Raw genomic sequence first — 23,516 nt, forward strand, 5'->3', positions numbered from 1 at the left:
ACTTTCAGTCACAAAGTCTGCAGTCTTATTTAGCAATAGAAATAATTAGCATTGCATCTCTAGTTATTTAAATTAATTGGAGAGTGAAGGCTGTAACTAACGTGTGAACCGATACACAAGAAGGAGTCATATACCATATAAAAGAAATAAAATCATAGCAAAATCTATTCCAACATCCTATAATTATCACAAAGCTATAACTGAACAAGTACAATGTAAACCACAAAAGTTATTTACAGGAATTCAAATTAAAAAGAAAAATCTTTGAAAAGTAAGAGGGCAGTGTGTTGGTGAAATAGTTAGCATTCAAATTTTGACCCAGAATTTTCTGCATGGTGTTTCGGTGCTCTGTGTATGTTTCTGTTTTTCTTATTATACGAGTATGGGTGTAGTCACATCAACATTTCAGTGTGTGCTAAATCTTGTTGTGTTGAAGCTGTAGTGTGGGCCCCAAAAGAGTGAGCTAGCACGGAGGAAAAGTAGAATTTATTCCCTGTTGGCATTCTGCTGGAAAAATTTAATTGGTTACAATCATTTTCAGTATACACAAATTATATAAAGCCACTGCACATCTTAAGGCACCTGATGCTGCAAGAAATACTGCTCTTAACTTGAGTCTTTCTTTAATCCAAGTCCAATGAAAGCATTGATTAACAAGCTTAAAAACACTGGCATCTAAATTTTTATACGTTTTGTGATGTTGTAATCATTTACGTATGTTAAATGCTACTAGTTTTTTTTGCCTGTTTTTTCTGAGTTCATTTGGCTGTTCTGCAATTCTTTAATGTTTTAGCTGTTGTAAGGCTAGATACCAATAGATATGAAATTCATGATAAAGTAAATTAAATAATACTACTAGTTATTTTTTGACATTTTTTTTCTGAGTTATGTTGGTTGTTTTGCAATGCATTGATGTTTTAGTTGTAAAGCCCTTGTATGAAGAGGTGTGAAATTCATGATAAAGCTAAAATTCTCAAGTTTTTGGAAGTGTTTCCCAGAGTATAAATACAATAAAATTCTGATTAATCAATCAGTTTTACAAGTTGGAGCGGTAAAGATGTCAAACACAATCTTAAGAGGAAAACTTCTCATACATCTGACCTCTTTGAGGGCAGAGATGATGTTTGCAGGAGATTCAGTTAAAAAGTAAGGATCTGTGTTTCACTTAAAAATGAGACTTTGGTGGTACCAATTTTCACTTTAACTTTCACGATAAGAAGGCCAAGAGTGTGGGAATTTAAATTCACTAAATAGTTACTTTGTGGCCACTAATGCAGAGTTTTGTCTCATAGAGGTTATTTTATTATGGTGGTAGGGAGTCTGTATTCATCTAGTGCAGGGGTGGCGAACTCCAGGCCTGGAGTGCTGCAGTGACTACAGGTTTTCATTCTAACCCTTTTCCTGATCAGTGACCAGTTTTCACTGCTAATTAACTTTTTCCCCATCAATTTATTAGCCCTGTTTGAAGAGTTCAGCCCTCTGAATTGATTCCCTTCTTCATTAAATGACAGCCAAGCAGAAATGAGATGTGAAACGAGCTAACAGATGACCAGCTAAACTGGGACTTCAAACTCCAACCAATTTCACTCCAATTACATTCTTAATGAGAAGCCAATTCTTGCTGTTAATTAAACACGTTATTTAATTCCATGGCTTGTTGCTGCTCTCATTTTGCCACAGCACACATTTCGAAAACTGTTGTTTTCCTGTTCTTTCTAAGAGTACCGTCAAAATGTTTTGGTGACCTGAGAGATCAACCTTACCAAGACCATCACCTGTCTTTAATTTCAGATATTGTGTAATGGGCACAGGGGAGCTGGTCATGTGGTGGCTTGTTTTGTGTCTCATTATTGTTTGGCTGCTAATGAAAGAAAAAGAAACAACTATGGGGCCTGAGTCAAGTTAATTAAAAGAAGTAATCAGCAGCAAAAACTGGTCACTAATTAAGAAGATGGTAAGATTGAAAACCTGCAGCCACTGCGGCACTCTAAGCCTGGAGTTTGCCACCCTGATCTTGTGTATTTCTGTCTAATATACAGTACTGTTAAAAGTCTTAGGCACTTTAAATTGTTCAGAAAAATATTTGTCTTAGAAAGTTATTTTATGTCTTTTGGATTAGTATGACAATGTAAATGTGCATATTTCGGAGTTTCAAATATTTAGTTTGCAAAAGGTGAAGCAATACAATAAGATATTTGAATGTCATTAATATATAATGTGCAAATAATACAGGTACGTATGATCAGTGACATAATGTGTAGGTTGAACCAAAGTAGATTAACTGAAAGTGAAACAGCTGTGTAAAGGAAGTAAAAGTGGGCAAATTACAACCGTACTAAAAAGGTGAGGTTGCTGTAGATGTAGCGGTTTAACCTATACAGTGCATCCAGAAAGTATTCACAGTGCATCACTTTTTCCACATTTTGTTATGTTACAGCCTTATTCCAAAATGGATTAAATTCATTTTTTTCCTCAGAATTCTGCACACAACACCCCATAATGACAATGTGAAAAAAGTTTACTTGAGGTTTTTGCAAATTTATTAAAAATAAAAAACTGAGAAATCACATGAACATAAGTATTCACAGCCTTTGCTCAATACTTTGTCGATGCACCTTTGGCAGCAATTACAGCCTCAAGTCTTTTTGAGTATGATGCCACCAGCTTGGCACACCTATCCTTGGCCAGTTTCACCCATTCCTCTTTGCAGCACCTCTCAAGCTCCATCAGGTTGGATGGGAAGTGTCGGTGCACAGCCATTTTAAGATCTCTCCAGAGATGTTGAATCAGATTCAAGTTTGGGCTCTGGCTGGGCCACTCAAGGACATTCACAGAGTTGTCCTGAAGCCACTCCTTTGATATCTTGGCTGTGTGCTTAGGGTCGTTGTCCTGCTGAAAGATGAACCGTCGCTCCAGTCTGAGGTCAAGAGCGCTCTAGAGCAGGTTTTCGTCCAGGATGTCTCTGTACATTGCTGCAGCCATCTTTCCCTTTATCCTGACTAGTCTCCCAGTTCCTGCCGCTGAAAAACATCCCCACAGCATGATGCTGACACCACCATACTTCACTGTAGGGGTCGTATTGGCCTGGTTTCCTCCAAACGTGATGCCTGGCATTCACACCAAAGAGTTCAATCTTTGTCTCATCAGACCAGAGACTTTTCTTTCTCATGGTCTGAGAGTCCTTCAGGTGCCTTTTGGCAAACTCCAGGCGGGCTGCCATGTGCCTTTTACTAAGGAGTGACTTCCGTCTGGCCACTCTACCATGCAGGCCTGATTGGAGGATTGCTGCAGAGATGGTTGTCCTTCTGGAAGGTTCTCCTCTCTCCACAGAGGACCTCTGGAGCTCTGACAGAGTGACCATCGGGTTCTTGGTCACCTCCCTGACTAAGGCTCTTCTCCCCTGATCGCTCAGTTTAGATGGTCGGCCAACTCTAGGAAGAGTCCTCGTGGTTTCGAACTTCTTCCACTTGTGGATGATGGAGGCCACTGTGCTCATTGGGACCTTCAAAGCAGCAGAATTTTTTGTGTAACCTTCCCCAGATTTGTGCCTCGAGACAATCCTGTCTCGGAGGTCTACAGACAATTCCTTTGACTAATTCCTTTGACTTCATGCTTGGTTTGTGCTCTGACATGAACTGTCAACTGTGGGGCCTTATATAGACAGGTGTGTGCCTTTCCAAATCATGTCCAATCAACTGAATTTACCACAGGTGGACTCCAGTTAAGCTGCAGAAACATCTCAAGGATGACAGGGGAAACGGGATGCACCTCAGCCCAATTTTGAGATTCATGGCTGTGAATACTTAAATGTACATGTGCTTTCTCAATTTTTTTTATTTTTAATAAATTTGCAAAAATCTCAAGTAAACCTTTTTCACATTGTCATTATGGAGTGTTGTGTGTAGAATTCCGAGGAAAAAAATTAATCCATTTTGGAATAAGGCTGTAACATGATGTGGAAAAAATGATGTGCTGTGAATACTTTCCGGATGCACTGTAAATCAGAAACCATGGGAAAATGAGCACAATGACAAGACAGAAAGTGGTCATCCTGCATAATCAAGGTCTCTCCCAAGCAGAAATTTTGTGCTCTTCTGCAAAAGCACAATCAAATGGGCAAGGTTGAAGAATGGAAAGAAAGTGGTCAGCCACAGAAATGCAGTACAGCAAATGAGAAATGGTAAAGCTTACTTCCCTTTGAATTCAGAAGATGTCTAATCGTTCAGAATTGGCAGGAACTGCTGAGACACTGTATACTCATCTATAGTCCAAAGAAGTCTTATTAGAAGTGTCCTTCATGGAGCATTTGCATCTAAAATAGCCAGTCCTCTTGCATAAAACCTTACTTAGAATCCATACTAAAATTTTGGTTATGCTTGAAAGGCAAAAATGATGTATGCACAAAAAAAATCGAATTTATAAAACCGTGGCACATGACACACCAAGTTCCTTTCTCTCTATATATAAAAGGAAATCCTGGAATGGAAAGCAAATGCAAGGCTACGATACATGATAATCTCGAAAGACATTTAAAAGACCCGCGAGACCAAGGAGACTTGCCTCGGTGTGTCTCGCGGGGACCGTAAACATGAGACTTGGTGCCAAGAGATTGTCCCAGGGCCATAGCAAAAAGGACAGCGGCTATACAGGCTTTAAACAGATTGAAGGGCAGCGCAACAGCAGCTATAACCATTATCCCCCCCCCCCCCCCCACATGCGAGCAGCGTTATACATCCTGCAAGAAAGAATTCAAACACGCCCGGGGCCAGTAATAAAAGACAGGTATTGCTTTTACAACGTCACGCGAGACCAGGCAACGAGCCATCAATTAACACAAGTCAACAGACCTAAGCTAGCAGTTGTTGGATTGCTTTTGGCAGGCAAGCATCATGTGCTCCGAGCTCTTAAAACAACGACATGTGACAGGCAGAAGAGGCAGCTAGCAAGCAGCAAAAAGACAGCAAATGATCCAAAGGCATATCCTTAGCATACACTTCAGCCACAACACCCTTCACAACACAAGCAGTATTATACGTCTGGGAAGAAAGAGATGTAACCAGGCACGTGGCCGAAAATAAAGGACAAGTATTGTATTTACAAAAGTTTTTAAAGTAAAAGTGAAAATAATGCATATGTAACAATTCACAAGAAAATAACAATCTCTTTAAATTGTAGATTGCCTGCCTAAGGTAAAGTCCTCCCAGATGAATGGGGACGTGGGACTGAGGGGTCCTTTCATTTGATTAGCGCTATTTCAGATGTGGAATGGCAAAATGGGGGAGGCAGCTTGATGAATGAGGTCTCCAGGACTTAAAACAAATCCAATCATATTATGTGATATCATCTAATGTGAAATTCTACTCCGTTCTTCTAGAATTTTTATTTTTATATTGTATTGAGGATTTATTCTGTTCTATGTATTGTACTGTACAGCTCAGAATTAAAAGACAATGAGTAAAATGACAAAGTAGAACTTCATAAAGACGTTTACAAACGTTGACGCTAAACACATGCAGAGCAGGTTAGAGACTATGAAACCACTGAAATTAGAAATGCCCAAAACAAAAAAAAACTGGCGCTATACACGTGGAGAAAGTTAAAGGATATGAAAGTAGGAAAATTAGAAAATATAAAAAAAGAAAGTAAAGATCGCAGTAGTGCAAACAAACAAACTGCCTCATTTAACTATGCACCAGTCTAACTTTGGGTTTGCACAATAATTACTACACTATTGCACCTTAACACTTAATTTTACTTTATTCATATAATTTTATTTATTTATTATGTTCTACTATACTGTTATCTTTCAATCTATGACTTTTTGTTAATCTAACTGATATTTTTCTAACTTTGCACAGTTTTTGATAAGCGGATCAGGATGCATTTCACTGCGTGTTGTCCTGTATAACTATGCATGTGACAAATTAAGAATCTTGAGAATTTCAAAAACGGAGTTTACCGCACATGCATTTATTGGTTACTTTGTTAGTGTATATATATTTATCTGTCTGCTTATTTAAAAAGCTAAATTTACCCCAGGAGTCAAAAACGTTCTGTCTAGGCCTTGTACAAAATCCTAGACAAAAGCTGGGGTATCACCTTGGTAACCCCATGTACTTTTGGAACTGTGAGAGGAAAATAGCACGACTTTACAGACAGGAGTCCAATGCAGAACTCTACTTACTTTTTTACTTAAAAATTATTAACTGCTGATGATGTAGATCGTTTTGTCTGTGCTGAAATTCCAAACTGAGAAACCTGTCCTGACCTCATTAAAAAGATTCAGCATATTGGGACTCACAAGATTACAAATATTGTTTTTACAGAAGTTCTGAAATAAAAGTGAAACTAATGAAATAGCAACAATTCAAAGAAAAAAAAATCTTAAAAGTGTGTATCTGGAAAACCAAACACGGGGGTTGGCGAGCGAAGCCCCCTAGTATAAATTTAAGATCAACTTAAAACTATGCTGTCAGTGACTCCCCCAACACCACCTGCCAGTAACCATGTATGGCTAAAATGCCTTTTTTGAATTTTTGAACATTTATGGTCTAATCACCATATAAATTTGTCCATGTTCCTGAGGTATGTCTTTACTACAAACCATGGGAGAATAGATGGAAAAAGGCAGAAAAATGAAGCTTCAGTGAATGTGAACTTGAGGTATTTTTGCTGGTCTCTCTTCAGGAGTCACAAATGAAATTAAAAAAAAAAAAAAGTGGGAGTAAGTAACAGCAGTTGTAATTGCAGCAAAATCTGAGCAATTTTCAATTGCAGAGGTGAAAAAAATGGTCCGATAACAAGGTCAGTGTTAAAAAGAGAATAACAAAACAAAGTGTGCATGCTACTGGTTGGGACACTGGTACACTTGACCTTAGTCCCTTTGACCAATGAGTTGCAGCGGTCATTGGAAAAATGGCCTTTGGTGGCTTTTTGCTAGAATGTAATGAGGATTCTGATGTAGATTAATTGGGTGTGAACATTTTTAAAGTGTTTAATATCTTCTGCACTTATCAAATCTATATGGAGCACAGCTCTGTTGTATAAGTTTCCAATGAACATACTTGGCCAACATTTGCCCTTACATATTTTATCATTTCATTGATTGCAATTTGCTGAATGTACACAGCAATAGCAGAGTGCTTCTAAGCAGTACCCAGAACACTAGCAGTGCTGACAGGTGAAGTTTTGTAGACACAAAAACAATTGATTCAGGCTGTTATTGTAAAAAAATATAAATTAAAAAATTAAATTAAATTAAAATAAAATATAAAAAAATTATAAATTATTATAAAAAATGTTGCCAAGTGAATATCAGTGTTGCAATACATACAAATCTCTCTACTTCAACAAGTTGAATTGTGATTGTGCTGATGTCCTGAAGGACAAGTCTGGGCCATCCATGTGCTCATCTTGGACTGTTTTAAGTGGCAGAAGAAGTCCATCTTTCTGCACTATGTTTTGCAGTATTTCACGTGCCATCCGAATGTGACAAACCTTTTTAGGGCTATACAGCAGTGTGCCACTCGACAAAACTCAAACACATCATCAACTTGTAGCCTCTTTAGCGTTAGACCTGAGTGTTAATTGGGCTGTGAAAACCATGCTAAAGCGTTAGTCCCGAGTGTTACTCGGGCAACCGTACAGATGTGTCTTGCATAAGCGTCAGAATTGAGAATCACTTGGGCTGTAAAAGTGCTGTCATTCTTTGGAGAAATTGTCTGAGTTCAAGTTTTCACTAATTATGAAATAGCTGCACTTTACCAACAATGAAGAGTTTGATGAGAATATCCATCCAGCACCCAAATTGAAGAAAATTTGGGACATATACCAGGCAATTGTAGTACAATTTTGGAGTGTTTACATTCCAGACCGTGATGTCAGCATCGATGAAAGTCTCATGGCTTATAAGGGCAGACAGTCATGGATATAGAACATTGCGTCAAAAAGTGCAAGATTTGGCATAAAGCTTCACTAACCTTGTGAATCTAAAACAGGATACATTTGGTTCTGTACACAGGGAAAGGGGCAATGTTTGACCCAAAATATTATCAGTATGGCATTGCTACATCATCAGTGCTGACTATGATAGATGCTCTGCTGGATCAAGGTTACTGTGTAACCCATGGACAATTTTTATACATCCCACCCCCGGAGCTATTTGACATCTTGCTGCAAAGACTAACGCATATGGAACAGTGTGTCCTAACCATCGTGGCAGACCTAAATTACAGGGAAGTGTGCTAGTTGCTTCACAAAAGGGTGCTTGTGCTGAAATGGAAGATGTTTGTCTTAGCGCTGTACACAGTGCAGCTACAGTCACTGTACAGGCAAAAGGCAACAATAAGGTTACGAAGCCTTGTGCTGTGGTCGACTACAATAGCATGATGGGCAGCGTAAATTGTGTGGATCAAGAATTGACTTTCTATCCTTTTTATGTGGAGGCAACGAAAGAAATTCTACAAAAAGATATTTTGTCATCTGGTGGAACAATGCATTTGTGTTATATAAACAAAAAGCTGGCATAGCTGTATCTCATGCAAACTTTACATGTAAGCTTGTAGAACAAATAACTGCCTAACATCCACCATCCACACTACTGCTAAAGAGACATGGTCGACCTAGCACATCACAGATCAATCCAGACTGTCTTATCAGTAGACATTTTATTGATCGTATACCCCCAACAGAAAAAAAACCAATCCAACTCATACCTGTGCAGTGTGATGTTCAAAAACTGATAAATTTGGAAAGAAAATCCATAAAACACGGTTATTGTCCCGACTGTGATGCCGAGTTGTGTTTTTCACCGTGCTTTAAGATTTACCACACAAAGGACTCATTTTGGAATTTTATACTGTTTTGGCATCATTAATAGTATTATCATTATTATTGTTGTTGTTGTTCATTTCATATAATTTTTAATTCATCATTTATATTTGTAGCATTATTATTCTTTTGAGATTTAATAAAAATGTAATTTTTCATGGCAAAAAAATTCAGTGGTGTTTACATGTTTTTTTGTAATAACATGCAACGCTAAGGAGGTTAATAAACTATTGGTTCATTCTGTCACTGGCTGTTTGCAGGAGCTTATTTCATTACATGACCTCTGTTGTGGTGTTTGTGGGCTAGTGTGTGATGCAAAGGGCTGTTCCATGAGAGGTTACCCACTATCGTATGAAAGAAATCTTTATAATGTGCTAAACTTAATTGCAATCCTATCAGTTAGGCTTACTTATTAAGAAGTCAACTGTCACACATTACCCTGAAGTCTATTTCCTATGCTACTATTTGATAATAATAAAAGATTCAAGGTTTAACCTGGGACACCTTGCAATAACATTCGTCAGATACATTTGAGCATCACATATGTGTTGTATATTGATTGAATGAAAGTGCTTTTTGTTTACAAAGTACAACCCCAATTCCAATGAAGTTGGGACGTTGTGTAAAACGTAAATAAAAACAGAATACAATGATTTGCAAATCCTTTTCAACCTATATCGAATGTTCAAACTGATAAACTTTATTGTTGTTTTGCAAATCTTCACTCATCATTTATACTCCCGTTTTCACCTTTCCAGGAACTAACAGTAGGACTATCTGTTTTCATCATTACATTTCATCCGTTGCATTTTTTTCATGATTTACTGTGTGTGTTTTGTTGGTGCTGTGTTGTATTTAATGTGTAATCGCTATAAGTGGAGCAGGGGTGGTATCGTTTGTTTAATTTATTTCATTTGTTTTCATTACATTCTTTATTTGCTGTTTGATTACCAGAATTGCTTTGTTTTTATCTCTGTGAGTGCGTGTGGGTCGGGTCAAGGCTGGGTGCATCCCTGGAATCTCCACCATAAAAATAAATCGCCATCTTCTCGACGTTGTGAATCTTGGTGGCACCGGACCTCTACAGCGTTATTCATTTCTCCTTGCTGCTGATTGACTGTGATGTATCGCCAGCTGAGTGTTCTTGTGCTTTCCGTTTTGTTCCTCTTAACCCTTAAACCGCCACAACCAGATATAGTCGTTTCCCAGTGCCATTTGCGAGCACGCAGGAGCTGACTTAAAAGCCTGAACAGCATCTGTCCTTTTTGGCTGATTGCTTTGTTTCTCTCTCCTCCCCCAGATATCCTCTGCTCCAGTTGGGGGTTGTGCTCCCCTATGATGTTTGTCTATTCTTTAATCGATAACTAACTGCATACGGAGCTCATTTTACTTCTGAAAGAGACATGTTTGTTTGTTTGAAGTGTTTGAATAAAGTTCCTGTCTACAATCTCCTGTGTTTCTGTGCAATTCTGTGACCCAAGCGTGACACACTGCAGCCTCACTGTCTCTGGGATTGAGACAGCATCAGCGTTTACCTCTGTGTGTTTGCGTGCTGCCAGTTCAAGCACAGTTGGCTCTGTGATTTACTTAATATCATCCATGGCGTCAGTTGCACTTAGTACATATTGTTCCAGTGATTTTTTTAAATAGTTTTTACAGTTCATTAGCAGTGTGTAAAATGATCAGTGTTGCAGTAATTGTGATGCTCTTTGCATGGAAAAAAATGTGTTCTATTAAAATTTCACTTTTTCTTTGTGAATTGTGACGTTTACTTAAAGTGCAGCAAAAAAGTATTTGGCGTCCAGGGATGCATTAACCCTTGCGCTGGGTTGGCACCCTGCCCAGGATTGGTTCCTGCTGTGTGGGCTGGGATTGGCTCCAGCAGACCCCCGTGACCCTGTATTCGGATTCGAAAATGGATGGATGGATGCCTTAACCCCCAAGTATGTGGCAGTTTAAGGTTAAAGCCCCAAGATGCCGTCGAAATGCCCTGCACCTTCTAAGGCTTCTGGCAATGAAAACGCGCTTGCATGAACTACAGTACATATAGCGGTAACATTGTAGCACTGCGGGAGACATAGCAGTACAGTATACAGGTTTACCTTTACATTCTTTTTTTAGGTAATGTATTAAGCTGAGTTTGAAATTAAAGTGTTTTGGGGGCATGTTTAGGGTTTAAATTATAAAAATAGGCATTTTTTAACCACATCCAAAATACGCGGTTATTCAGAATTCGTGGGTGCTCTAGGAACGTAACCCCAGCGAATTTTGGGGGTGTATTGTACATCATATTTACTCAGGAATTGATTATAATTTTTTTATCAGTAGCTTAATAACCTTTGTTAAATTCTGTAAGCACAATATTATTGTCTCTCACCATGCTTCTAGTCTGGAGCTCAAGTCATTATGTTGAAATTTGTTGACTTATAAAACTTTAAAAGTATCAAATATTAGTTATTTTGTTCTGTAATATTGTATAATTTCCATGTCACACCAAATCTCCTCAGGTATTGCTGTATGGGTTAATTTAGCTAAACCTCTAAACTTTATTACCCTAACTCATCTACTTATTGAGAGTGATGCTTCAAATCACAGATAAACTGACAGCTGTAAACTTTAGAAACTGTTTTTTGTTTTCAATAGTGTTATTTATGTTTTCCAGGTGACATACCAATTGAAAATCCTCACTACAGCTATATTCTCCGTCCTAATGTTACGGAAGAGCCTGTCTCGCCTTCAGTGGGTGTCTCTGCTGCTCCTGTTTACAGGTGTAGCCATTGTGCAGGTACAACAGGAAGGAGGTCAAAAGGAGGCATCCATCTCCAGTGAAAGTCAGAACTACAAAGTGGGCCTAGCAGCAGTTATTATGTCATGTGTGTCTTCTGGCTTTGCTGGTGTTTACTTTGAAAGAATACTTAAAGGAAGTTCTGCCTCAGTCTGGATGAGGAACATCCAGCTTGGAATATTTGGCACTCTTCTTGGACTGATAATCCTGTGGTGGAATGATGGGGTGGCAGTTACTGAGAAAGGGTTCTTCTTTGGTTATACCCCTTGGGTGTGGTGTGTCATCTTAAACCAAGCTTTTGGAGGCCTTTTAGTTGCTGTGGTTGTCAAATATGCCGATAACATCCTGAAGGGCTTTGCTACATCCTTTTCTATTATTGTATCAACAGTTGCTTCAGTTTACGCATTTGGATTTCATGTGGACCTGCTGTTTACTTTAGGAGCTGGCTTAGTGATTGGAGCTGTCTACATGTATAGTTTGCCCAAAGCCTCTGGATCTTCGTCGTCATCATCTTCATCTAATCCTTCAGGCAGCGTAAGGAACCAGACATCAGATAAAGACCCAGAAACAGATCCTTTCCTTCCCAAGTCAGTTCTGGTGAAATGAGACTTCCTACTTTATAGCCTGTCTGTCTAAAATTTCTGCTGTTTTTTTTTTTTGTTTTTTTTTTTTCCCCCCCAACATGCTTAATTTTATTAACTTATTTTCCTGTTAAGCATAAAGCCACAGCATCCTTTTTTTGTGACCTTTTTACTCTGCAACCAAATGGCATATACCTCATTTTATTAGTGTGGAATATTCCTACGCACACACTTCATAATCAAGATGCTCTTTTTTGTGATTTAAAATGTCTGCTGCAAACACTCTGAATGTACATGTGAGATTATGCATTAATAATTGAAACAGAAAGAGCTCTGCCTTTTCTATACTGCATGTTTACTTGCACCAACACTTCTAACATTAATGTTGGCTCTCTGTTCCTACATTTAGAAATGAACATCAACTCTCTGAAATCCCTACCTTTTTCTGAGTTGGTAAATGATACTAATATATATAGTTTGCATCACATTTTTACATTTTTGTGTGTGTGAGAATAATTAATTGCTTTAATGAAATGTAGTAGAGAGCCTTAAAACTTTATAGTAAGAAATTCATTGAGGAAACAATGTTTGGGGGAGCAAACTGTAAATAACTGTAAACATTTGAAGGCTGATGATCAGAAGATTTTGAAAGATGTGAATTTGTTTTATGGAATAAAACCTTCTAGTTGTATATTGACTTAAGAGTATACTGCCATACAGTAATTAGAATAATTGTAGCAGCATTTCATTTTAGCTTTCACATTTTACATTTAATATACTAAGAAGTACAATGCCTTAATGGTTACTGATGCATAACATGAAGGTCATATTTCTATAATCATCAGGTTCTTCTGGGGTTGAATGGTTCACATCATTTTATGCCTTGTTAGATGGAATTTACAGTAGTTATTAATTCTGCAGTTCCATTCAGAATTATCTTTGCAAGAGTTTAGCAATTGTAACAGAATTCTCAAACATGAAAGCTTTCTTGTTCACAAAAATGGGATGCTTTGCCTTTTAGAAGTTACCATTGTTTGAATAAAATACTAACTTGTAAATAGTTTCATGAAAGCAAGGGGAGGGGATGGGGTGAAAAACTTAAATCATTAGACCTTTTATGGTCCTGATTTTTACTGCTATGAGTTTAAAGGTCAAGTGTCAAAAGTAGTGGGTTTTCAGTGACTTGTTTTTTATTTTTTTATATAAATATATATAATATATATGTAAAGAAATTATTAACAATAATTATGAGCTTCTTGGAAGCTGATTTATTAAACAGGAATTGCATATTTATGGGAATACTGTATAGAAAATTTATAAGTTCACTAGCTGCAAATTATGCAGCTTTTAATGTCAGTTGACAATTTCATCAGTCAGATTAAGACTTTCCAAAAAGTGCCAACCTGAAAAAGTACAGTTGTATGGTACGTGTTGATCATCTTGCTGTCTACTAGTACTGTATCTCTGTATTAAATCATTGAAGTCACATGAAAGTCTTAAAATTTGTCCTACCTGTGATCTACAATAAAATGAAATTATACCCGATTGTTAAATGCTGCACCACTGTTTCATATTTATATAATAATTCACATTGTTTGTTCATTATTATTTATGCTTCTTATTCGTATACATTTTCAAGCAAAATTATTACATAATTTTCTTGTTGAAGCACTAAACTTGTTTATTTTTATAATATCTGGATGCTTCGAGTGTTGCAGCATTTTTGTGCCATTTTGCCTAATGATTTTCATTAGTTAATCACCCCTATATATTTTGAGCACTTACCGTGTACCTATATAGTTTTATTATATTCATACAGCATCATGAGCACAATAAACACTAGAAACAATTGTTGGATGAAATTAATGTTTACTGGAAATTATCACAAGCTCACTGCATTTTTAAAGCCAATTAACTTTTTGCCTGACAGTACTGGGGGCTATTTGAAGTTAATCACGGTATGGTGAGTTCTGCCTCAGTCTTGGCCCTGTTTGATTTATTTTCATGGCTCATCACAAAGCACCATGACTAAATCACTAAGGATATCCCACTACACATCTGCCAGTCATGGACATGTGCTGTGACTGTCCATAACTCGCTAAGATTATGTAAATAAAGGTTACGAGTGGAAAAAACTGGAAAAGCCATGTAGAGTTACAAAGCAAATCACATGGCACATTTATCTAGAAAGTACCATATAATAAGATAATTATTTAATTAGCACATTTTATGTTTTCCAAGTTCTTTTAAGATCCTTGTGGTTTTCTCTCCTATATGCTGACACTATTTGTGTGCTTACACTTAATATAATTTTTCAGCATAAAAATATCACTAATCACATATAGGTGGAACCTTACACATTTTGATGTAAGCTATTGTCTAAACTTAATACAAGCATGATTTGCAGTTTTTCTGTGCAATTTTGTATTCCTTCCTCATGCGTAGTTGGTTTACAAAGCAGTCTTTATCAATCATAGAAAGATACACAAATCATTTGTATAACATTCAGTGATATAGCCTTTATTTAGTTTTTTTTTTTTTTTTTTAATTTTTTGCTCTGGTGGAATGTGGGTTTGCTGCTATCAGATCTGAGAATGAGTATCAATAGAATGTGTTTCCTGAAAGCAATATTTCAATTCTACTTGATCTTTAAGCTCAACAGTGGAACAGCAGGAACAGCGCTTTTATGTGAAAATAATTTTAAAACTTTTATTTACAATTCAAACTAACTGCATGTCAACTCTAACAAGCTTCATTCTCAAATAAAGCTTTATCTGCTTAATTGGTCTGAATGGGCACAGGAATCTGTTTAAAAAGAGAGAGAGAGCGAGAGAGAGAAGGATGAGTGTTCACCTGTTTTTTAGCAGCCTGAATCTTCAGAGGTTTGTTAAATTGCTTTCAATGTTTTTGTGGGGGCTAGTCATGAATAATTGCTATAGACCAGGAGTGAGCAGTGTCGGTCCTGGAGAGCCGTTCTGGCTACAGGTTTTCATTCCAACCCAATTGCTTAATTATAAACCAATCCTTTCCAATCTCAGACCTTATTTAATTTTATAGCTTGTTAGTCTGCAATGTAAGGTTCTTATATCGTAGATTTTTTTCCTTTCCAAGGATATCATCAAAATGATTTGAAGCCTGTCACATTTTCAATTAAGTGTTTTAATAAATCAAACTGTGTATGATGTACACACAGAGATGTAAATCGAAACAAGCTAGATGGTGAACTGCTGACTGCTTTGCCATTTACATCTTATTGCTAATAAGGAGCCATTAAAACAGTGAATGCAGCTGTTTAAGATTGAAATAAGCAATTAAGGGCGGGGAACCTTAGCAAATGAGACCACTAAAATGAAGCATCAAAATGTCACTTAAGCAATATGTGCATCATCAGCAATAATTGACTTCTCATTAAGAAACTGGGTTGGAACAAAAACCTGCAGGCACTGCGGCTCGCCAAGACCGACATTGCCCACCCTTGCCATAGACTACCAGCCATTGAAAATGCAACAGTTTTATGCCTGTCCAAAGCACTGGACATTGCTCCTGTTAAAACAGATATTTCATTATTTATTGTGTAACAAGATTCAAATACTATACAAGGCCTTTTTTATTCCCAAAATCTGTGAAATTTAAATTTTTTTTAAAATATAATGACATTTTATGCCATAGAAATATAGTTTGCAGTAATAATGATAAAAATGTATGGACACTTAAATGTCAGAACACAGGAGTATATAGAGGAGAGGTGTATTTAGTATGAAATACTTTAATAACAGTTACATTTTTTTCAAGACTAGTGAGCTAGTAGAAGACTTCCAACAGCCAGATTGCAATTATTCACAAGCATATCGACTATATAGTAAAACACAACTCTGTGTGTGTGTGTACATCTGTCTGTCTGGTCCCACCAAGCAATTGGTCATGATTGATTGATTGATTGATAGATATGTGTGTTGGTTGTAAATATGGAATTCCCCTGAGTTGATCAAAAGGTGCAAATGTTGATCATTATAAAGGTTTCTAAAGGTTGATATACCAAGTGACTTCTACAAGTCAAATATGTGAAGTCGAATGCAGAGTTAGTTCAAAACGAAGCAGGAGACGGAAGTTTCACTTCTTTAAACTTTTGTCCAAGTAGTATTAAATTGGTGATAATTACTGTTGACTGGAGCACAAAGTGGAGTACTTACAAGATTTTCTTTCGAAGTCTAAACAAGCAGGAGCATTTTCAGCACTTTTTACTTCTTTCCAGTATTTTAAATTTCAAATATTCAAATGCCGGTAGTATGGCTGGAAGTTCGGTAGCACCACGCCACTTTCTGCTTTCGATCAGTGTAATTTCTTCTTTTTAATATGAGGTCTTTATGTCCTCCATGTGTATAAACTTACGAGACGATATTTATTTTAACTAAATATATTTTACCTGCTAGAGATATAACCAAAAAATAACTTTAAAAAGATCTTTAAATTTCCTTGTTACAGTAACTCCAAAACAGTTCAAATGTTCTGTAATGGTCAGCAGACAGCATTTAAACATACCATGTCGAACCAGTAAGTTTACTGGAAAATGCATATTTTTTTCCAAATTAATTTTAAGTACACAGAATTTGTAAGAAGTGATGTAAGGATGTTTAATTTCATCAGCAATGACGCATTTGTGGCAGTGATGAACAGGACCATTTCGTCCACATAAAGAGAGATTATTTTTATTAAATTCCTTATGTTGTAATATCCATCCAACCAAATGACCAGGAGTTTGAATGTAATTGCAGTCAGCCTTGTTAATCTGTGGACAGCCTCACTGGATTACATTCTGATCAAAAATAATGTGAATTTATATTGTTTACCAATACAGGGGCTTCTGGGCTTGAGTACAATATTTTGATCCAGGCACAAATATATGGACCAAATCCAAATTTGTGCAATACTTTTACGAGATTCTACTATGTCAAATGCTTTTTTGGAAGTGGATTTCCTGAGGAAGTGTATTGTATGTCAACAAGCGGTGAATGTTTGATAATAGCTGACTGCCTTTAACAAATTCAGTTTAATCTTGTGATATTATTATAGGGAGCACTTTCTCATTACTTTTGGCTAGAACCTTTGCCAGTACCTTAATGTCATTAATCAGTAATGAAATTGGTATAAGGTGCAAATTCCAGGGGTCTTTATTCTTCTTTGAAAGTAGTGTAAAGTGTGGGGTAAAAGATTGTCTGCATTAGCTGTTTCCAACATAAGTAAGCATCCTTTTGTAAAATTCCATTGTATAACAATCCAGGCCTGTAGCATTCCCACTTCGTAAGACAGTCATAGCATTCTGAATTTTGATGAACCTTAGTGGTTTGTGTAGTTCTTCTGCGAGTAGTGCATTAAGTTGGAGTTCTAATTTATCAAAGGAAGGATTAACATGGCCTTCTACTTTATTACACTCTTATGTATAAGTAAATCTTACAATATTCCTGAAATACATTTATTATTGCTTTATAGACCCCAAATTTGACCCTATGTACATTTTTAATGTCTACTATTGTGTTTTATGCTATTCTTTATGTATTTGTTCAGTTAAGCTCTTACCAGCTTTTTCTCCATGTTCATAATTAAAATGTTAGGACTTATAGATTAATTTCTCTAATACCCCAGTAATTAGAAGATTAAATTCTATTTATAGTGACAGTCTTTTTATGTAGTGTTGCTATGGGTGAGATTGCATATTCTTTATCAACCCATTGATGTCTAATTTTCAATTTATTTTTTATGAGACAGACACCAGTGTGCAACTCAAGTTATGTCAAAATGCAATATTTTGTTCTGTTGTTGTTGTTGTTTCTGCATAGTTTATGGACAATTGTAGTTCATATTTCTTAAACATAAACATTTTTAAAGAAACACTCGATGAAGAGAGAAAATCTGTGTTGAAGTCTACAGATAAAATTGTTGTCTGCAATGAACCATGAGGGATAGCATGCCATTGTGGTAGTTTATTTATAGGCTATAGTGTCAGAGAAATATTAAATCATTATAATCGTCAGAAAAAACAGCTTTGAAGTTGTTGTTGGTGTGAATTAAATACTGACCACATGTTTATTCACTCTTCTATTCACGTCTAGATAAGCGAGTTTTTATTTATTTACATCTGTTTTGGGGTAACTTTCCTCAAGCAGAATGATAACTGTGCTGGCATGACAGGTTCCCTTGAGCCCTACCGATTTACATGCAACTCTCCTGGCATTTCACCAGTTTGTATTGAGGATCTGTTTTCCATTATTATTGGTCCTGAGTTGCCTCAAAAGCTTGCATATTGTAATCTTTTTATTTAGCCAATAAAAGGTGTCGTTTGCTTGACTTCTCACTACATTCATAATGGCTAACACGGTACAACACCCTAGTACTACACATATCTCAGTGAAAATAGAAGTTTCTTTAAAAATTTCCTTGAAGAATAAGTGTCCAAAATTTCAAGCAAAATTGGTCCACTGGAAGATGACTTGTTTCATGGGGTAAATCATATATAATGGTAACAGTAGGTGCTTTTTGAATTATATATGAACTCACCTAAAAATAGAAGAAAGTAAGTTTACTTTAAAAGCTATTTTCCACCAGTCAGGTTTAACTTACTCAAATGAATGTTGTATCTAAATGATTATGGCACATATTACTTAAAACCTGGCAAGCTTTATGAGTAAATCCATTATATCCACATTCCAGTTCATTGCTAAATGCTGTACAGGTTTTGAAGATAGAGTTTTTTCATTTCCCACCTGTCTTCTTCAGAAGAGCTAAAGGTGTAGGTGAAGCGAGCATGCACCACTTTTGTTATAAGAGGTCCTCTTTTAAGCGGTTTCTACCGTAAAGTTTGGAAAGATATAAAGTAAATTACTGTCAAAAAAGATTTCACCTTTCTCTCTATCATGGAATATCACATTGTCTTTTTCCTGGAGTTTATCAATTTTGACAATGAAAGCTCATGGTGAATGCTTCCCAGGTAAGCGATAAATTCTTTTGACTTCCAAGTTTTTCTGTGATAATGCCATTCACTTTGACTTTTTGACAGGGAGTAAGGTTACTGTTTTTGGCTCATTTTTAGGTATATGAAGTTTAATTATAAAGAAAGAAATGTAAACTCTTGGATATAACAGTTTATTTGCTTGATTTCATAGTTTGAAGATATATTTTTAATTTACAAAAATTCTCCCCAAAAATCATTGTTTTTTCTCTTTGCATTATCTAGAATAGCAGGTAAAATCTGTAGTTACATTTTCTTATGATAAATGCAGTGACAAATGATTTTGCTTTAGAAAATCGGTGCAAAGTGCACAATGGTGGACTACTTCAAGTAAGTAAAGTATTTTAGGAAGTCCAAGTTTCTACTTTAAACCGAATCATTAAGAAAGCCACTCTTCTAGATTATAATGCTTTGGATATTTAAAAGATAAATGATAATTACAGTGCTTTGCAAACTTGTAATTAACCTTTAGTGTCATTTTTGATAGAAGAATAATAGTTTTTCTATACATAAAAGGATATTACCAGTTTATTTTAAGAAAATCTGTAAAGTTAAATACAGTGATGTCCTAAATAAATATATTTTTCTCAATATATCCTTACTTGGGGGAAGTAACTTTAAGAATTACTGTTGAGAGTCATCTTGAATCATTGTCTTCCAAATTTTAACCCTAAGACTGTGTGATATCCCCCCCCCCCCCCCTCCTTCAGCCAAAATGACACAAACTGTTTCTGATGGATCAACATTAGACAGTATTTATTTTTTAATTGTTTAATTGTACTGATAATTGTACTACTAAAGGTGAGATTTTTTTTTGCATTTGTTGCTGTGTCAGTGAGTCTTTCCTGTAGCTTTGGCGTCTGCTTTACATCGTCTTATTAATTGAGAGAAGCTTGCCAAACTTAATTGGCTGTTGTTTTATGCTGGTGATCACCAGTATAAATGTTTTGTTTTCAGATAGTTCATTCAGTGTCTCATCAGATATGCAGCATTACTTCTACATGTGATTACACTGTATGTTATATTAATTGGCAGCTAAATTGTCCAATTGGATGGCACAATAGCACAGTAGTTAATGCTGCCACTTCATAGATCCTGCATCTTGTTTTTGAAAGCATATCTGGTTGTTGTCTGTGTGCCATTTGCAAGGTATTCCCTTGTCTGTGTGGGTTCAACTTTGGACCGTCTGATCTTCTTCCCACATTCTCAAAGATGCACACATTAGACTTATTGGAAACTGTGTAGTCCCTGCATGATTGAGAGTGTGGGTCAGTGCTGAGTTGGCCATTGCAATTGACTTGAAAAACTATCTAGGGTTGTTTTCTTGCCTTGCGCCCAGTGCTGCCTCCTATAGACTCAAGCGCCCCCATTAATCCTGAATTGTATTGTTTGTTTGAGAATAGTATGATATGGTGGATTGTCCTGGAGTGGAAATGTGCATGCAAGTGTTCCCTGTGATGAACTAGAGGTCCATCCAAGTCTGCTTTTGTCTTGCTGATGGGCTTCAGCACCCCATGGCCCTGCAATGAAACGGTGACTGCATGTTTTTTTTTGTTTTTTTTGACAGTCATTTGGGTAAATATTTAAGACATTTTACTCTGCAGATCTTCTAATGTTCTTGCTGATTTTCTCTGTAGCACATTTGGCAAGTTTCCTTCTATATTGACTATTTTCTTTCAGACACATTCCTGTAATTAATAATGAAATGATTGATATTCTACAACCTTGGAATAATCTTCTAAACCATGTTTACTTAATACTTCTCAGTCATGCTATTCTTTACATGTTTTTGTGAAGTTTATTGTTCTATAAGGTTCTTTTATCAAAATACTTTTATCAGTAATTACAAACTTGCATATAAATATTTTTTTTCTGAGCTCAGATAAAACTACTTTGATTATTCACGGGTATAGGGTAACATTTTTATAAACCTAGTTTACCTCTGTCTTGATTAGTTCAAACTATCAATTGCTACTAAAACACATCACCATATGTCATACATTTTATCAGCATGCATTAATTAACATGTACATACTGCACATTTTCATTCTAAGCCTGTGTGATAGCACATTCAGAAAACTTGTTAAGAAAAATTCACTTTTGAATTGGTAGCAGTCTATTAATACTTTATGCAGGGGAGAATTCAAGAGAAATTGTGGATATCTATTAGTGAGATTTGCAGTTTGGATTCAATCATAGTCAATGCAAGGAGGCATTAAGTGTAGCAGAGATTCAGATATAAGAATCAGTTAAAGAGTCCAGGTTTATTAATTCTGAGCTATGCAAATTAAGTAAACAGCTATGTTGTGATAACTTAAAGGCTAACTATAAACTTTTCCATTACAATTGTCCATCCTGGAGTCATTTTTATGTTTAGTTGGGTGTCATTAGCTTACATGTAGAATTTTGAGCCATGCCAAAAAAAATAAATACAAATCTAACAGCTAGCCAGTATAAATTGTATTTTGTTTATAAAAGAAATTAATTATTTTTCCCTATTACTATTTTTTTTTCCTTTTAGAAATCCAACCAAGGAAAAAGGATGCTAGAACTTGGCCAGGAGGTTAGAGGCAACATCTGTCAATGGAAAATGCCTTCATTAAGTGATCATTGTCAAAGATATTTCAGGAATATACATTTGGATTCTGTCATATGTGGTTCTACTTCAGAATATGTGGTCTCATATATGGTCAAGCATTTCTGAATGTCTTTTTTATTTTAGCTGACAAAACGGCATCCAGAGGTTACGTATTATATGAAGTTTCTAAAGTTGTAAGTGAATGCAAGGTACTTTTAATATTCTACAAAAGTGTCATTTTTATAATGAAATGTCTTCCATGAACAGAGAAGCTTTATCTTTTTTATGGTCTCTTGTTAATAAATTTAGCTACCTTAGAATTTGTACTTTTAACTTTTTTTTTTTTTTTACTGACAGTAATGCTTTATGGACTGTAGAGCTTGGCAGTTTTAGAGGTTGTTTCACTAAGGAAGTTGTGCAAAGTTATAGAAAATAAGTAAAATGTAATTCTTATTTCAATGCCAAATGTTGGAGAGCTTTAGTTGGCCCTTGCATCATAATAAAATTATGTTAAAATAGTGACCTGTGACCTCCCAGATTAGGAAAAAAAATATTTAGAAGAGATGAAGGTTTTCCTGAGGCGTAGAGTCCGTGAAAATTGAAAATGATTAGTAGATTGTGATCCATTTGTTTGGAGTGGCCACAGATTTAAAAAGATAGAAAAACACCCAGGCCAATTGCAAATCACTTGGAAGTAACAAAGTTTATTTTGTAATTCTGGTGCTACAGCAACTCATTTCAAATTAACTAACAGTTTGCAACAGTGAGGTCAAGCTAAACGTTAGCAGCCCCCACATTGTCCCCCAGTTAATATTGCATCTCTCTTGGAAAGACCAAAGTTCTCCAATGTATAAGGTGTGCATCGAATTTGGGATGCTGAGGTGGTTTGTCCGTGGGATGGGTGTGGCAGCACGTGGTATCAGCAGCACTGTGAAGAAATTTTGGAGTGAAATAGGGACTATGATCAGAATTCTATTCAAACAAAACTTTCTGCCATGCATTACATTGCTTGTATAGACTGCTTTAAAGATCTGTCTTTAATATACTAAAGTGTATGTATCATCTGACAACATGATTGATCAAAGTAAATTTGAAAGTTACTGTTCCATTCATGTCCTGTACAATGCATATTGGAGTAAAGATGAATTTTTAAATTCTTATACTTCCGTTAATATGAGGGTGCTATTTATTTTCTGTTACAGGCATTAATTGCTAACGCATTTTTTCTCCAGTAAAGTAGAGTTGCAATACAGGCAATATACAGCATCTGGATAAAAGTCCCAAGTACTCTGACAACAAGTAGAACTCTTATTACCTTTACTGTACGCCTGAGTATAAGGCATAGTTTCATGTGCATGTAACAGTTTGCCTAAAAATATGTATTCAAATGTTTAACAAAACTGTGCAACACCTCTTACAAGGGTGATTTACTACCTTAGCAGCTAGATATTATTTCTTGTTATGGAGGCTTTTTATACTGTATGTTAGATATTTTTATATTGCTTTATTTATCATGTGTATGATACAACTTCAATATTACCTCAAAATTTAATGTTTAAAAATTTCATTAACTGTCTAGTGCCATGTGAATTGAGTCTTCATTTTTGCGGATGTTGTCTCTTTTTAATGTATTTGTCTAACTAAAAGTAGCCTTCTGCTCTTTGAACTTTGGATCTATTAAATTGCAATGAGTAAGGTTAATAAATTAAATCAGCATTGTTTTATGAAAATAAGAGTTGG

At 36.0% G+C, this 23,516-nt stretch overlaps 1 protein-coding gene across 1 annotated transcript in view; it reads left to right on the plus strand.

The window, feature by feature from the left end:
* The window catches only part of slc35a2 (solute carrier family 35 member 2), a 55,835-nt gene extending 32,319 nt beyond the window's left edge, over positions 1-23,516 (plus strand). Inside the window, exons 4-5 of the mRNA XM_028813339.2 lie at positions 11,492-12,201; positions 21,720-23,516. Of these exons, the coding sequence (XP_028669172.1) occupies positions 11,492-12,201; positions 21,720-21,747 (738 nt within the window). The 3' untranslated portion in view covers positions 21,748-23,516. The remainder of the gene's footprint in view (positions 1-11,491; positions 12,202-21,719) is intronic.

The sequence above is a fragment of the Erpetoichthys calabaricus genome, chromosome 11 (genome assembly GCF_900747795.2).
Source record: "Erpetoichthys calabaricus chromosome 11, fErpCal1.3, whole genome shotgun sequence".
Classification (NCBI taxonomy): domain Eukaryota; kingdom Metazoa; phylum Chordata; class Cladistia; order Polypteriformes; family Polypteridae; genus Erpetoichthys; species Erpetoichthys calabaricus.